This window comes from Pteropus alecto, unplaced genomic scaffold, assembly GCF_000325575.1.
Source record: "Pteropus alecto unplaced genomic scaffold, ASM32557v1 scaffold44, whole genome shotgun sequence".
Classification (NCBI taxonomy): Eukaryota; Metazoa; Chordata; class Mammalia; order Chiroptera; family Pteropodidae; genus Pteropus; species Pteropus alecto.
Window position 1 is genome coordinate 7895388 of NW_006436812.1, and position 14740 is coordinate 7910127.

Consider the following 14740-nt stretch of genomic DNA (forward strand, 5'->3'; position numbering starts at 1 on the left):
GCACTAGAATAGCCTCCTCACAGTCAAAGGCGGCAAGGAGAGCAGCCCACCTGGTTGAAAACCCCCTGCCATTCTTTCTCTAGCCCTTTCCTCAGATTGCAAAGACAATTTCTGGATTTCTCAATGGCCTGAGAACTCATCTAATTCCACCCAAGCTTCTTAAAAGTCCTGCTCTGTGCCAGGCCCTATGTGGAGCACTGCAGACAGAAGAATCAGATCAGAGATCTGTCTGACCTCCCTCCCAGAGGAGACCCTTTCTACAGGTTACCCAGCCTCTGCTTGCACACCACCAAGGACTGGGAGCTCACCACAACCCACAAACTGGGCCATGTCTATCAGTTTTAGCTCAAAATCTTCCATCCCAGCCCACCTTACTTCCCATAGCCTTTTCTCTACCATCCCAAGTCCTGCTTTGTGTTCTGTCCAAGGGTAGGGCCCGCTGGTGACAAAACCCTCTCCATCTCCAGCCATTCAAAAAGCCCTTCCTTAATCTCAGGCATAGACGACACTCCTGGCCTTCTCTAGCAAGCAGGTGAGGTACTATTTATAGCTCAAGAATAATTGCCTATTAATTCCTTTCTGCAGAAGAGCAACTGGAGTTTCAATTCTCTCCTCTCTGAACTCTGAAGTGGGACTAGCTGCAACTGGGAGGCTGATTGACGCAAAGCAAGGGGCTGCATCTATCTCTTTCTCCAACCCTCCAAACCCAGCCCAGGATCCTACCCCCAACCCCACCACCACCACACCAAAGTGACTCTTACAAAGACCTCAGAAGTAGAAGCCATCAGCCCCCAACTCTCCTCCTCCCCAGTTCTACCAACAAGCCCAGGACCACCCTCCCCCTTCAGGGAACACTCTCAAGTGAGCAAACCTCTTCCTGCTGGGTGTGGAGAACCTACCCCAGTCCTGTGCCATCATTGTGACAGCTAGCACAGGAGGAGCTGCTGATCGATCATCCAGAAACTTTGAGGACAAGTGTCATTTCCACCCACAATGACTGGGCAAGATCCCTGCCCTGACACACCAATAAGCCCTCAGTCTCACCCACTCCTCACCCCTCACACAGCTACACCCTCCTTCCCCTCTCCAACCACTATTCTCAGTCCATCAAGAAATAGCCACCTCCCTTCGGTCCACTGAGGGACAGCGCCCAGCTGGGCATCTTGGGGAGGGACCCACTCTCTGAGAGGTGGAAGAGTGGAAACCCACAGTTTGAGGAGGAGGGGCACGCCCCTGACTCCACGCTCACCTCCACCACTAGGTTGTGAGATCAAGATCCCCTCGCTCTTTAAATACGAGAAATGGGGACCCCGTGTCTTCACACAGCTTAAAGACGTTGTCTAGAAGAGGGTGGGATGCAGGCAGACCCCACACAGGCTGGTCCTCCTCTGATGCTCTCCCGGGGCACAGACACGGGCCTCATCCCTCATTTCCCTGTCCCCGCACCAGGACGGTCCCCTCACCTGGATGCTGGCCCTGAGGAGGCTGAGTAGAAAGAAGCTCCCTAACCAGCATTTATATAACAACATAAGCATTTTATTTTTTCATTAAGCTTCTTAGTTTCTTAATATCACAATGGAATGATGAGAAAACCAAAAAAAAAAAACAAAAACAAAACGAAAAAAACCATGAGTCTGCAAATCTCTAACAAAGAGAGCAGAGACTTCAAGGCAACTGGAGGGCTGGAGGGAGGCTTGAGAGAAGTGCCAAAATAGTTCCGACATCATGTCTGTCTCTCCTGAGCCGGCTAGGCCGGGGAGCGGTAGGGAGGTGGAATGGTGAGAAGGTGGCACTGTCATAAGCTGTCCTTGGCATTTCTGTCTCATGACTGATATACGCATGATCTGCATGGACCACCGCAGAGGATTTCCCGGTGCCTCCTTGGTACCTGGCCACATGGCCCTTCACCTGCCCAACGCCCTGGGCACTCCAGCCAGTGCTAAGACACACCCTGAAGCCAGTTCTGCTGGGTGGGCGGCAGGAGAATAGAGTGGAGGAGGGGCAGAGGGCAGGCAACATGGCTCAGGGTGTGAGAATCCAAGGAGCAGCCAAGACTTGTCTGGGAGACATCTGTGGCGGAAGGCGAGGTGGTGCAGGTGGCAGCGGCAGGAGTTCGTGTCCCTTAGGAGGTAAGCAGGCCACGCCTAGAGCTTCACAGTGCCAGGGGGCAGACTGTCATTGCAGAGTCTGTAGTAACGCAGGTCGTTGACCAGCCTGTGCACATTCTGGGTGAACGAGGGCAGGTCCTGGAAGGCAGGGACACAGCTGCAGCCTGGCCGCACCCAGCACCCCAAGTCACCCACCCACCCACCACCGCCTCCGGCCCAGAGTGTGCTCCAGAGCCCTGTGAACATTTTACATAACTAGCCATTTCCACTCCTTCGCACACCAGGCGTGAGCGTGAGCAAAGGCCCTGTGGCGGGAAGAGCAGCAGTCAGCTTCGCTCCGGCCCAGGGTCTCAGACACTCGCTCCTGCCATCCTCGCCACAAGGCTGTGGGACAGGTCCTCTTAGCACCACCATTTGAAGGATGAAAATGGTGAATCACATAGAGATGACAAGACAGGAAGCGGGGACACTGGCATGGCTGCCAGTGCTCACCTCTCTTTTGACACAGCCAGCTGGGCCGCGTCCAGACTCCTCCACCCAGGGCCCAGGCAGGCCATGCTCCTCAAAAGTCACACACTGGCCAGTGCTCACATGCATCCAACACCTGGCCTACAAGGCCACAGACTACACACAGAGAGGGCCCCCCAAACTCCGCCAAGCAATACTAAGAGACCGTCAAGGTCTGCATCCTCATCTTTAGTTTGGGATTACTGAATGCCAAACTGTGGGTCCAAACACGGAGTAACACATGGATCAGTTCCCTGCCTGGCTAGTGGAGCCAACACGATCCCTCCTGAAACCTGGGTGACAGGACAAGGCTCAGAAAACAGATGAAGACGCTCCCAGCCCTCCGCCCCACCGACTAGCTGGCTAACCGCTCCTCAGACTGCGGCACGAGGCCCGCCTCTGCCAAAGGGGCACCTGGGAAACCTGTTCCCTCCAGGCCCTAGCCAGAGGGTCAGTGCCTCCGCTCCGACCTCTCACAGCGTCCTGGCCCACCCTGCTTGTGACAGTATGTGCAGGCTCTGGAGCCAGGATACCCAGCTCTGACTCCTGCTTCCTGGCTCTGCCATTCCCAAGTTCTAGAATTGCCGACTTTCCTGAGCCTGGGTTCATTTGAGAACTAAGGTTAACAACAGGACTTTGGAAAGCCCAGTGTGGTCCACAGAGGGCGCTGTTGCTTGTTCTCCCATCAAGACTCCTTGAAGACAGAGACTGGTGGTGTCCCAACACCTGGCCAGGTACCTGAGAGGCAGCGAGCTTCAAATACACAGTGAATGAAGGCACTGATTCCTTTACTTCATCCTCAAGAAATCAAATCAAAGGATGTCTTTTAAATCAGTGGCTCCCAAATGCCAAATCTGAATTTCCTGGTGGATGGAGCACATGAATACGTTCCCATACTTTTAACAAGCATCTCAGGTGCTCTGGATGCATGACTAGATTTGAAAACCACTGCTTAAAATCAAGAATTGACTGAGATCAAACGACATCAGTAATGACATCAGTAGAAACTGATGATTAAATATTAAGATTTGGCCTCTAGGAAAAGGAAGGGAAAATACCCAAGTGGCTGAAGTGAACTTCAAGAAGCTCAAGAGAGAACAAGGTTATTGCCAAGGAAAGAAAGATTCTAAGACAAAGAAAAACAGGAACTGAGTCTAAGAAAAAACAGTCCTGACATGTCACAGCCAAGACAAGCAAGGAGGAAGTAGTTTGCTCCAGCAAAAGCAACGTGTAAATCTGAAGACTGAAGTGAAACTGTGGACAGGCTGCAAGCACAGGAATCAAGCCAGGAACACCAAGAGGATGTGAGCAAAAGAGACTCCATTTTATCAAGTGTGAAGTGGTGAAGAGATGAAAATTACTTTTCCCATAGCAAAAGTTCCAGGGAAAGCTGGCCAGCAAGCGGCAGAAACTGAGCAGCTGAGACAGGAAGGAGGAGGGAGGCAAGGGCCCAGATACACCAGCAATGATGGCTCCATGTGCATCCACAACTGTCACCACCCCGACTCCCACCCAAGGTGCTGCACAGGTGGGAACAGCCCATCAGACCTTCCCCGGGTCTGGGAAGAGCAAGGGTCCCGTCTCTGAGCCTGAGGACCCAGAGAGCAGCTCCTAAACACCAACCTTCTCAGCCTATCTGTAAGCTCAGGCTATACTGGCTCACGACCCATAAGGAAATAGTGCTGGGCAGTGGTCAGAAGTGTGCGCAACGGTCGTAACTACCAAGAAGCCGAGACAAAGCAGCTGGACTGCTGAGGCCAAATCTGGGGCTCAGCAGGTAAGATGAAGAACACAGGTGCTGCTGAAGCCTAAACTGAGGCAAGCCCGTACCCTTCAATCCAGCCATAGCACTGAGTCATCCAGGTACTGCACTAGCTACCTCAGAGCCACCAGGGTTACAAAGCACACTCGGAGGCAGCCTGCCCCCTCCTCGCTGAACAGGTGCCAGGCCTGACAGCCCATGCCCACCCTCCCTTCAGCCTGGCCTCTCTCTCCTCACCCGATCCATCTTGAAATTCCGCCCCAGCACGTTTTTCTGGTTGGCATCCACGCCATCACAGCTGGTCAGGAATTCAGGGAGAAAGGCTGCAAAGAAGCCATCAAAGTCCACAGAGGCCATGTTGTAAATGGCGATGCCGATCTCTTCCTGCAGAAGGTCATGGGACTTGTGAACCAGGACCTGCAGCAGCACGTTCACAAACTGAAACAGCATGGTGGTCCGGAAGATCTTCTGCAGACAAAGAGCCCAGGGTAAGAGATGGCTGTGGCTCACTCCGGACCTGTCCAGGTCCCAGCCTACCTCATGCTCCCCGCTACTGACCTGAGAAGGGTGGGGCTCAGCCCGAGCCTCTGACACCTCCGACGAAGGAATCTTTCTGAGAGACGGGCACTTACCTTGTGGTACAGCTTCTGCTTGGTGTTGAGAGTCTCCAAGTAGAAGAGATTTTGTTTAAATAGGTGGATGTCAGGCTGAAGAAAGGACTGTCCAAAAGCCTGGCCAAGGAAATAAGACCACCATTCTATAAGCAGCTTTTAAACATCCTCAGACAAAGCCTTACTGCACATCCCACCGTGCCAGAAGAACTGATACTCCGCAAGTGGCTCCTTATGCCAACAGTGGGGCGAGGGGGTCACCTGCCTCAAGTCTTTTGGCCCATCTGGTCAGATCTTTGGAATGCTTCTAAGCCCTCCCCACTGGGCCTCACTTCTTCTTTTGGTCTCATCCTGCACCTTCTGTAATAAAACTCTAGACCCCTTCATAGGACTTATCTTTGAAATAGGAAGCTAACAGCAGGAGTCAAGTACGTCATCCTGCCCTGGAGCCAACCACTTGTACTCCATGAGCCACCCTCTCCCTGGCATCCCACAATCCCTTAGAGGCTCCTTTACGACTGACTGCCTCTGCCTTGGGGTTAAGCAACAGCAAATTTTTAAACTGCTTTGCAATTCCTGAGCTATAAAAGTTATGAGTTCAAAGGAAAAAACAACTCTCCCCCAAAAAAGACCCACAAAGGGTCCTGCTCCAATAGAGTGGGAAGAGTGGGATAAGCCACTGAAATGCAAGCCCAGTGGGGTACAGGACACCTCCCTAGAATAAGCTGGCGACTGCTTTGTCATTCTGTCCCTGGGCTCCTAAGCTCAAGAAGGGTCTTGTAACCCCTGCTGCAGTGATGGGAATCTCCATGATGCCCAATGGTTTTCATTCATTTATTTTTTTAAAGTTACGTTTATGAAATATAACAGAGTAAAATGCAAGCTTTTGAGGTTCACCATTATATAATCCTGAACACATCCAACCATCTAAGCACCCTCATCAAGACACAGGACACCACCAGCTCCTCAGAAAGTTCCCTCAGGCCCCTGTGTAGTCAGTCCTCCCCCCACCCCTGGACAACCACTGCTCGTTTCCTGTCCTTCTAGCTGTGCCTTCCAGAAGGCCATATAATGGAATACGTAGTATACAGCCTTTTGGATCTGGCGTCTTTCGCCTACCATGATGTATCTGGGAGTCAATGCTGTCATCTGTATAATCATACATGCCTTTTTATTGAGTAGCAGGCCCTTACATGCATGTAGCAAAATGGTTTACCCATTTACCAGCTGATGGACGTTTGGAATGTTTCTAGCTTTGGCTATTATGAAAAAAAATAACTATAAACATCTGTGTACAGGTTATATGAATACATGTTTTCAGGCACCTTAAATTATTTAGAAGTGGAATTGCTAGGTCATATAATAAATACATGTTTAACTTTATCAGAAACTGCCAAACTATGAAATTGTTTTCCAAAGTGGCTTTTACCAGTGCTGAGTATGGGACCAGGAATCAGTCTGCCAAAGAAGTCTTAAAAGCAAGGACAGAGTCTAAGAGGGAGGCAGGAAGGGACACACACCTAATACTCTAAACTCAAGCCCACACGGAGCGCTGGAGGTAGGAGCGCAGCAAAGTGACTGCAGAGACCAGAGGCAGGGCATGTGCTTTTCCAGAGGGAGTGTGTGCACGCAGGCATGCGTGTGCGCGTGTGCGTGTGTGCGTGTGTGCGTGCGTGCGTGCGTGCGCTTTTGGGGGGGGGCGCTGAAGGGAAGGATGGTAGACTCCCCCTTGCTTCTGCGTGAGGAAAAGCATGCACTGGGAAAAAAAGAAAAGAAAAAAGAAAACCTACTTCACCCGGACTTGGAACACAAAATTTATACAACTGAGAGCTAAACAAGGAGAACACCTGAAAGCAGACACAAATCAGCCCGGCCATCCTGACAAGAGGCGGCCACCCCAGTCTTCCACAGCCAGGTGAGGTCAGCCCCACAGAGAGCTCACTCTCTACGGTATAACGGTCACACTAGATCTGAAAGGGAATACTGCCTCACAGGGTGGTGCTTCTTCCAACATAGTACTAGCCAGAATTATCTTTTAAAGATGCAGATCACTGGGCCCCATCCTGAGAGACTTCTATTCAGTTAGCTCCAATTAATGAGGGCCCCAGGTGATCCTCATGCAGTCTCCTTACACGTGGGAAAACACTGCTATAAGGCAAAGGGAACTGATATTTCTCCAGCATCTACCTGTGCTAGGTACTCTTTATGCTACTCATTTAACCGCACAACAAGCCCATGAAATAGGCAGTATTATCCCAACTCTACAGATGAAGAGACTTAGGTTCCAAGAAGCTAATTAACTTCAGAAGTACTAAGAGGTAGAGCTGAGCTTCAGATCCAACGCTGCAGGGCTTCAGAGACTGTACTTATTGCAGTGGCCACCTCAGAGGAAGTGGGACTATGTGGCACAGAAGTAAAGCAAGGGACAGAGACAGTAAATAGACCCAAGTTGTGCCCAAAGGAAGCCTGTCTGCTCTTTGATCGCAGGGCAGCCTCACCAGCTCTGCCATGTTACCTGCATGATGGCACTGAACTGAGGCTCATTCTCCATCTGCTCCTCGGCAATCCCTCTCTGGACACTGGCCAGGACAGTAGACTTGAAGAAGAACCTCCAGTTGTGATGGAGTGTCCGAAAAAGGAGCTCAAACAGCTCGGCCTTCACGTCAGGGGAGGGGCGCTGTGGAGACACACATAGACGCTCAAACCTTCCCTTCCTGTGGCTAAGGGAGCCACTCACAGCCTGGGCCTAAGAGATGCCTGGCAACAGCAAGCTGAATGTGAGCTTCCCACCCACACTCCTGTCCTATAAAGCCCCGCTGAGTGAGCAGTTCAAACCAGGACTCAGCGGAGACAGGGCCACATCTGAGACAGAACGCCTGGGTCAGTACCAAAGGCCCTTTTCCCTAATGGAAGCACTCAGCTTCTCAAGCTAAGAAAAGGCCACTAAATGGAAGAACAATTAGGAATATGGATTTCTATTCAGAAAGCAGCTGATCTGATCTGTCACATCATCTTGCTTGTGTTGCTCCTTTTCCCAGAATAAACAATGCTATCCAGCTAACCTGCTGATCTTGTGCAACCTCAAAAGCTGAAGACAAATAAGAAGCCATAAAGCAGATCTGCCCTTTATAGTAAAGGAGTATAAAGAGCACTTAGGAACCACAAAAAGAAGCATCAGAGGACCTCCGGGGGGAGGCAGTGCGCAGCGCTCTCTGAGCCTGTCTCTTCTTTCACTGGCAGCGGGGATTCTGGGATCAGGAGAGGAGAGGGAAGCAGGCTCAGCAATATTTTCCAATTTAACCCAAAATCTCTAAGTCACTAGAGTGTGTGACAGGTCACATTATTCCAGATGTCTCTGTAGATTCAACATTATAAGGCCCAGATATATTTAATTCAACCTGATTAAGATGAAATTGAGACCTGAAAGCATGAGCTGCTGTGACAGAATCCTTACAGGGCCCAAATGTGTTTAATGATTCAAAACAACTGGATTCATTTAAGCCTTAGTTTGGGCTGTTAAAAAGGTTAGCTCTTATTTACATAACTATTATAGAAAATTTAGTTAAATCTATACTTATTCTAGATCTTGTCATGAGAGCATCTGTCTGTCTTCTAAGAAGAACAAAGAGCTTTCCTATATAACAAAGAAAGCTTTAAATCCTTCCGAGAACTTGCCTTGTATCCTTGAGATCATGAACGACCTCAATAGGACATCTGTTATAATGTTTGCTGTAGAAAACCATATATTCACTGTTCGCCATGGGAAACTGGTCTTATTTACCGACCAACTTTGTGACAATCTGCCATGCTTACACTAGACTAGTTCTCATTAACTCAACAAAAATAAAAATACTGTACCAAGCTAAAGGCATTCTTTCTTGGAAAAAAATTATTTTATAAGAAAAATAAAATAACAAATTAGCTTTAAAACACAATCCATTTTCTTTGATATCTCATTCCCTCCCCAATCAGATGAGAAGCAGCACAGGGGACCGCCCCAGCCCCAGCCCCTCATACCTCAGCGATGATGGGATACACCTGCTCCATGCACAGGGCGATGATGCTAGGGAGGAAGGGCTTGAACACCTGGCCAGGTTCCTGGACCACCACCTGCAGGATCTTTAGGAACTTCTCAACCACCCGACAGCCAGTGCTGCCTTCATGGAGAATGCTCTCGGCCAACTGTTCTCTGCAGACAAGAGAAACTACACAATAACCAAGGATATGCGTCTCTGAGACCAGCATGAAAACGAACACTGTGGCAACTGAAGAAAAGGAGCAAAAAGTCCCACACTTGCAGCCAGGTCCCACTACTTCTCACCTGAAATCTGAAAACCATGGACAGCAAGTGTGTGGTTACCTGGTAAACATATTGAGGAAAGTCTGTATGATCTGTTCAGTGAAAGGCACACCCATCTGTACTCTAAGGCCTCGAAACAAAGTGAGGAAGAAGCTCAGCATCTCATCTGTCACATCTAAACAAAGGGGTAAAGCAAATGATCAGAGGCATGCACACAGGGATAAACAGAATCCCGTGTTTGATGGACTTCCTCTTGCAATCTGCACTATCATGTCTCTCTAAGGCTTCCTGCTGGAAGAAATTTCCTCCAACACCATCAGAGCCAGCGATGAAAAGTGGAAAATGATTAAGGACATGCTGAGAAAACAGCTCTGATACAGTGATGGCTCACTATAGGAAATGAAGCCTCTCTCATTGCCCCGTATTAGCAATGTTCAGGGTTTTATGTGCACATGAGGGAACTTTTCAATTGGGTCAACACCTGAGCGCTTTAGCCATTTCTCTGTGTGACCAATAACCCCTGCAGTTGGGATTAAGTCAGAGGTTAAGTGGCTAAAAGTGGATAATCAAGGTGGATTCAGGTTGCACAGCCCTGGTCCATTAAATGCATTAATTACAAAAAATACTGGTTACATTTAATGCAGTCCCACTTCCAGATCTAAGCAATCATCCTGTACAGTGTATTTTGGCTCTAACCACACAAACTCTGCTTACAAGAGTCAATCACTGAATTTTTGCTGACTGAGAAGCCCCCAGTATTTCTCTCATAAGACTGACAAGACTACTACTGTAAATGCTCTCATGAGAGCCAGGCACATACATCCAGAAAGCTAGAGAGCCTTTATCAGTGACAGTGACAGAGAAGGGAGAGGGGAACCATCTCAACAAAACCCATCTTGACATGTAAGTAAATAAGTAGCATTTATCAAAAAAAAAGTTCTCTTTCCTCTCTTAAATAATGCCCCTATTACTCCCGTCCATAAATGTTACAAACTAGAAGGCAAAGTCTTAAAAATAAAAGTGAGGCAAGAGGTCTCAAGTGAATCGGTGCCACCTGACATAGTGTGAGGCCCATATGAAGGCCCCATGGGGCCTCAGCCCCAGACTCCCCAAATAAACCTCACTGCCCTCTGCCTTCAATGTCAAGGCCTGCACTGCCAATTTGCTCTACAGAGAGCTAAACAGTTACTCTGGCCCTTGTCAGCACCATCCACCAGTGAGGTTTGTGGCAAGCTCCTACCTGACTGATGAATAAAAGCTGGAAAGAGGGCCAAGGAGACCTGAACAGATTCCTGCAGCGAATGGTAGCAGATCTGTCGGGACTTGGTGGATTCCCCAGAGATATTCTCCACGATATCTTCTAAGACACTAAGTGTCTGATGGATAATCACTTTTGCTGCAAATCAAGATTAAGTTTCAGGTTATGACTTGTCTGAGGATAAAGCAGAGTAAGAAGGAACACAAAGGAAGGGGAAGAAATTTGTAAAGGTATTCAGATGACAATAACACAGATGTCTTGCTAAAGAAATTCACAGTCTCTCTTGACTGAGTTCTCTTTATCTCAATCTCTCTATCCTTTTCTTCTTTTCCTTTTTAATGTCAAGACTCCAGTTACCTGCTCAGTTTTTTCTATTCTCTCTATTCTGCTTCTATCAACCAGAAACAAGTCCACAGAGAGGAAACATTGCCTTGGACTTAAACAAGACTCTAAAATGGAGTGATGAGAAAATAAGTGTCACATGCAGATCAAACACTCTCCTTCATCTCCAAATATGACTCTAGCCTAGTGATCTAGAAAACCTCCCTTAAAATGGTGCTGGGAAGCCCTAATGGGGAACTCTCACACACATACCTCTTGTTGTAGCCTATATAATCAGCATAAAGATAAAAATTATTTTGACAAGGGAGGTCATTTTTCAAATAGAAATTTCATCTCCTGATTTTAAGAAAAAGATCCCTTCCTGTCCCAGCAACAATGAACTAATCACCGTTTGCAGTCAGTGAGAAACTGCCAATCTTAAACTCTTGTTCTCCTTCAATGAACTTCAGTGCAAAACAATCCTCCCCAGCTCCCTCCTAAAACTTAAAAGATGTCTTTCCCTTTGTCTCTTCAGACTTGCCTGTAGCTTGCTATAGTTTGCTTGTTCCAAATTGCAATTCTCTGCTATTCCTGAATAAACCCATTTTACTGGTAAAATAACTAGCTATTTTATTTTTGAGGTTGACATTATGTGGTGTCAAAAGTGGGATCTGAAGGAAACAAGCCCCAGAGGAACTAATGGGCCCCTGGAACTGTATGAAGTACCCATTTGAGTCTTTTGTGCTCTCCACTTCCATGAGTCGTCTCTTTCCTGTCTGATGCCAAACTTCCTCCCTTTGGTTGAGCTCCCCCACTTTATCTGGGATCTTTTTAAAGGTTTCACCCTTTCCGTTTTTATGAGGACATTGCCCTTCCTGGTGAGTACTCTTTCTGTTTGGAATTATAATGGTAATGCTGAGGAAACTTTGTTTTAAGTAAGTCCACATTAAGAGATGCCCTTAAAAGAGAGAATTCCAAAACTCTCTGAGACAATGAAATACATTCTTTGGTTGGTATGCAGAAGCATCTAAAAGACAAAATAATTCCAAAAAGAGTTCTAAAAAGGCTGTTTACAGCATGCAAATAAAAAATATATATATATCTTTAATATAAAAGTATGGCCATCTGAGCAGGTAACCTTAACTTACTCTATTTGCCATAAATATAATTTGGATCCAACTATTCTTTTGAGTTTTTTATGCCTGAGTCATGGCTAATGTTTTTTAAAATGTCTGTTTGCCTACGTATGTACATGATATTTTTCTACCTCCAAATGGTATTATCAAAATTGTTTTGTAAAGAGGTCTATTTAATAGGCTCTAAAAAATTAAGCATTTACACAAATTATGTATACTCTCAGAAATGTAACAGAAACCAATCCAAATAAATTTCAAGGAAAGTATTCAATATTAACATTAGTTCCAGGTTGTTGGTTTAATTAAAATAGCCATGTCTTTAGAATTACTATCATAATATTTTCATTTTACCTAGGTTTACTGAAAATCAAATAAGTTGATATTATCTTGGTTACAAAATTTATCACCAAGGAAAATAAGATGATGGTTAGCTGTCTAATGTCTAATGAAAGCATAATTGTTAAAAATAAGTAATTTAAATAAATGCAAATAAAATCAAAGTTTATACTAAGTTAAACTATAACAGACATTTATTGAATATCTAAATCATTTCCAAATAAGATAAACATTAAATGCTAAACATAAGTTTAACCACTTTAGGCATTTTAATTTTCATTTTTTAAAAAAGTTTATTAGGATAAATATACTTACAAAAATTTTGAAATGTATAAGTTTGCTAATCTACTACTGGATGCTAATATACGATGAACAGCTCACAACTGCCTGCTTTCTAGTTTTCACTGGAAAGTAAAGATTATAAACAGTTTTAAAAGTTGGAAGAAGAGCTGCGAATGCAAAATGAACCAAAGAAAAAATATCAAAGCACTTTAGAAAAATAAGCATAAATTAATGTGCACAAACTATGAGCACTAGTGCTGAGAAGGCAAAACAGCGGGCACCCTCCCTTTTGGAAGATGAGCAATGGAACTCCCATGAGCATTTTCCCCTACTACAGACAGATTTACTGTAACTTGTTTTTCAAACTGTGATGACAGACCTCTGGTGAGTTACGATTAGAATTTACTTAAATAGAAAATATACATGTTATCTAAATTTGTCAATACTGACAAATGGACAATATATATCTTTAATTCTATCTGCAATGTATAGAACATAGATTTAATTATTTCTATGTAATAGAATTTTATAAGATGCAAAATACATGGCATATACTGAAAACAGGAAATACATGTCAATTTATTAAACTTTTATTTGTTACTTATATGGTTTTATACGTAGAGATATACGCTGGGCTATAATATACACTCTATTTCTTGCTATGAAATGATCCACCATATTTCAACGTCACTGCTCTTACACCACAGTGAACTGAGCAAACATGAGCAAAAGTGTCTGTGCCGCCAGCTGCAAAGGCCAATACAAGAACCACCACCTTTTCTCTCTGTACATACACAGTGCTAACTCCTAAAGGCCAGGCTACAGTCACTCTGTAAGAGGCTCAAACCCTGTTGCCTTATCTTTTCAGATTTGTAGCCAGGCAGTAATCTTTATTTAAAAGAACTTCCCCCATTTCATATAATTACTTTCAAGGCTGGGAATTCTGGTGCTGGCTTTCCACATAAGCTCTGCCATCAGTTTAGAAGTTGTCTCATCTTTCAAATCTTTATTCTGCCTACTCAATATAGAACAATCCTCTTCAGCAATAATGTGGGAATCCTATTGCCCCTGCCTGGTCTAATCATTATTTTAACTATATTATGTAGAAAGAGTTTATATTCATTTAATGTAATGCACAGGCAATTATGCTATCGTCTAAGAGTAAATCTGTAATTAATTCTGTAACAACTGCCTTGCACCATTTCTTTTTTAGATAAGCCTTGTTAAGTTTTTGAAATTGAGAAAGTAACATTTAAACTAATGAAATTGAAATTGTCAGAAAGAGGTTTTTTAAATAAAACTACTAGAAAATAATTAGGATGAAAGAAAATGATGGTATGTGAAAAATATGTATTTCAGTAAAAGAAAGTATGAGGCATAGAGATGCATTTTTTTTTTTTTTTTTTTTTTTTTTTTGGTAAGGGGTGGGGGGAAAGAAAGTAATTGTGTCCTGAACTAAAACGACTGTTCCAAAATAAGGAAAAAGGACATAACCTAATTGGACATAAAAAGTTATAGAAGATTTATGGATAATAAATTTTGAAAAAGAAATTTTTTGTGTTGGCCAGAGACTGAAATTCCAACAAGCAATTAGTTTGCTTGTCCCCAATTGCAATTCTCTGCTATACCCGAACACTCATTTTCCTGGTAAAATAACAGGCTATTTTATTTTTAAGGGTGACAGTATCTACTGCTGATGTGTTCAGGAATAAACTGCCTGATCGATGGGCCTGTGGCCTGACAATATATATAGTTATTGTTACTATACTGTATTACATGTTGTTGACAATATATATTTCTAACAATACCCTAATGTATGAGCTCACTGGATGACTCCACACAGCACACAGGAAAATAGAGGCAGTGGCCAGCAAACAGGCAGGAGTTCAGAAGAAAGAGCAAGGGCCCGGATCACAGAAGCCTGGATATATCACTAGACAGCTATACACCCAGGGCAGGATCCTTGTCAGTGCACTGGGGAGAGCCATCAGCCCCATATCTGTAGGGTTGCTGTGGGGATGAGAGACAAGTTTCAGAATAATTCTAGCAAAGTGATATACGAGAAGGTCCAGAAGAAGAAAGCTGTCATCATTCCCCAGCACCAGTGTGTGCTCTTTCC

The 14740-nt window shown here is 45.2% G+C and overlaps 1 protein-coding gene across 1 annotated transcript in view; it reads right to left on the minus strand.

Moving 5' to 3' along the window:
* Nucleotides 1–1514: 1514 nt before the first annotated feature.
* XPO6 (exportin 6) overlaps nucleotides 1515–14740 on the minus strand; it is a 98044-nt gene continuing 84818 nt past the window's right edge. Inside the window, 7 exon segments of the mRNA XM_006914223.3 lie at nucleotides 1515–2246; nucleotides 4615–4845; nucleotides 5010–5108; nucleotides 7504–7665; nucleotides 9006–9177; nucleotides 9349–9463; nucleotides 10529–10684. Coding sequence (XP_006914285.1) covers nucleotides 2145–2246; nucleotides 4615–4845; nucleotides 5010–5108; nucleotides 7504–7665; nucleotides 9006–9177; nucleotides 9349–9463; nucleotides 10529–10684 — 1037 coding nt within the window. The 3' untranslated portion in view covers nucleotides 1515–2144.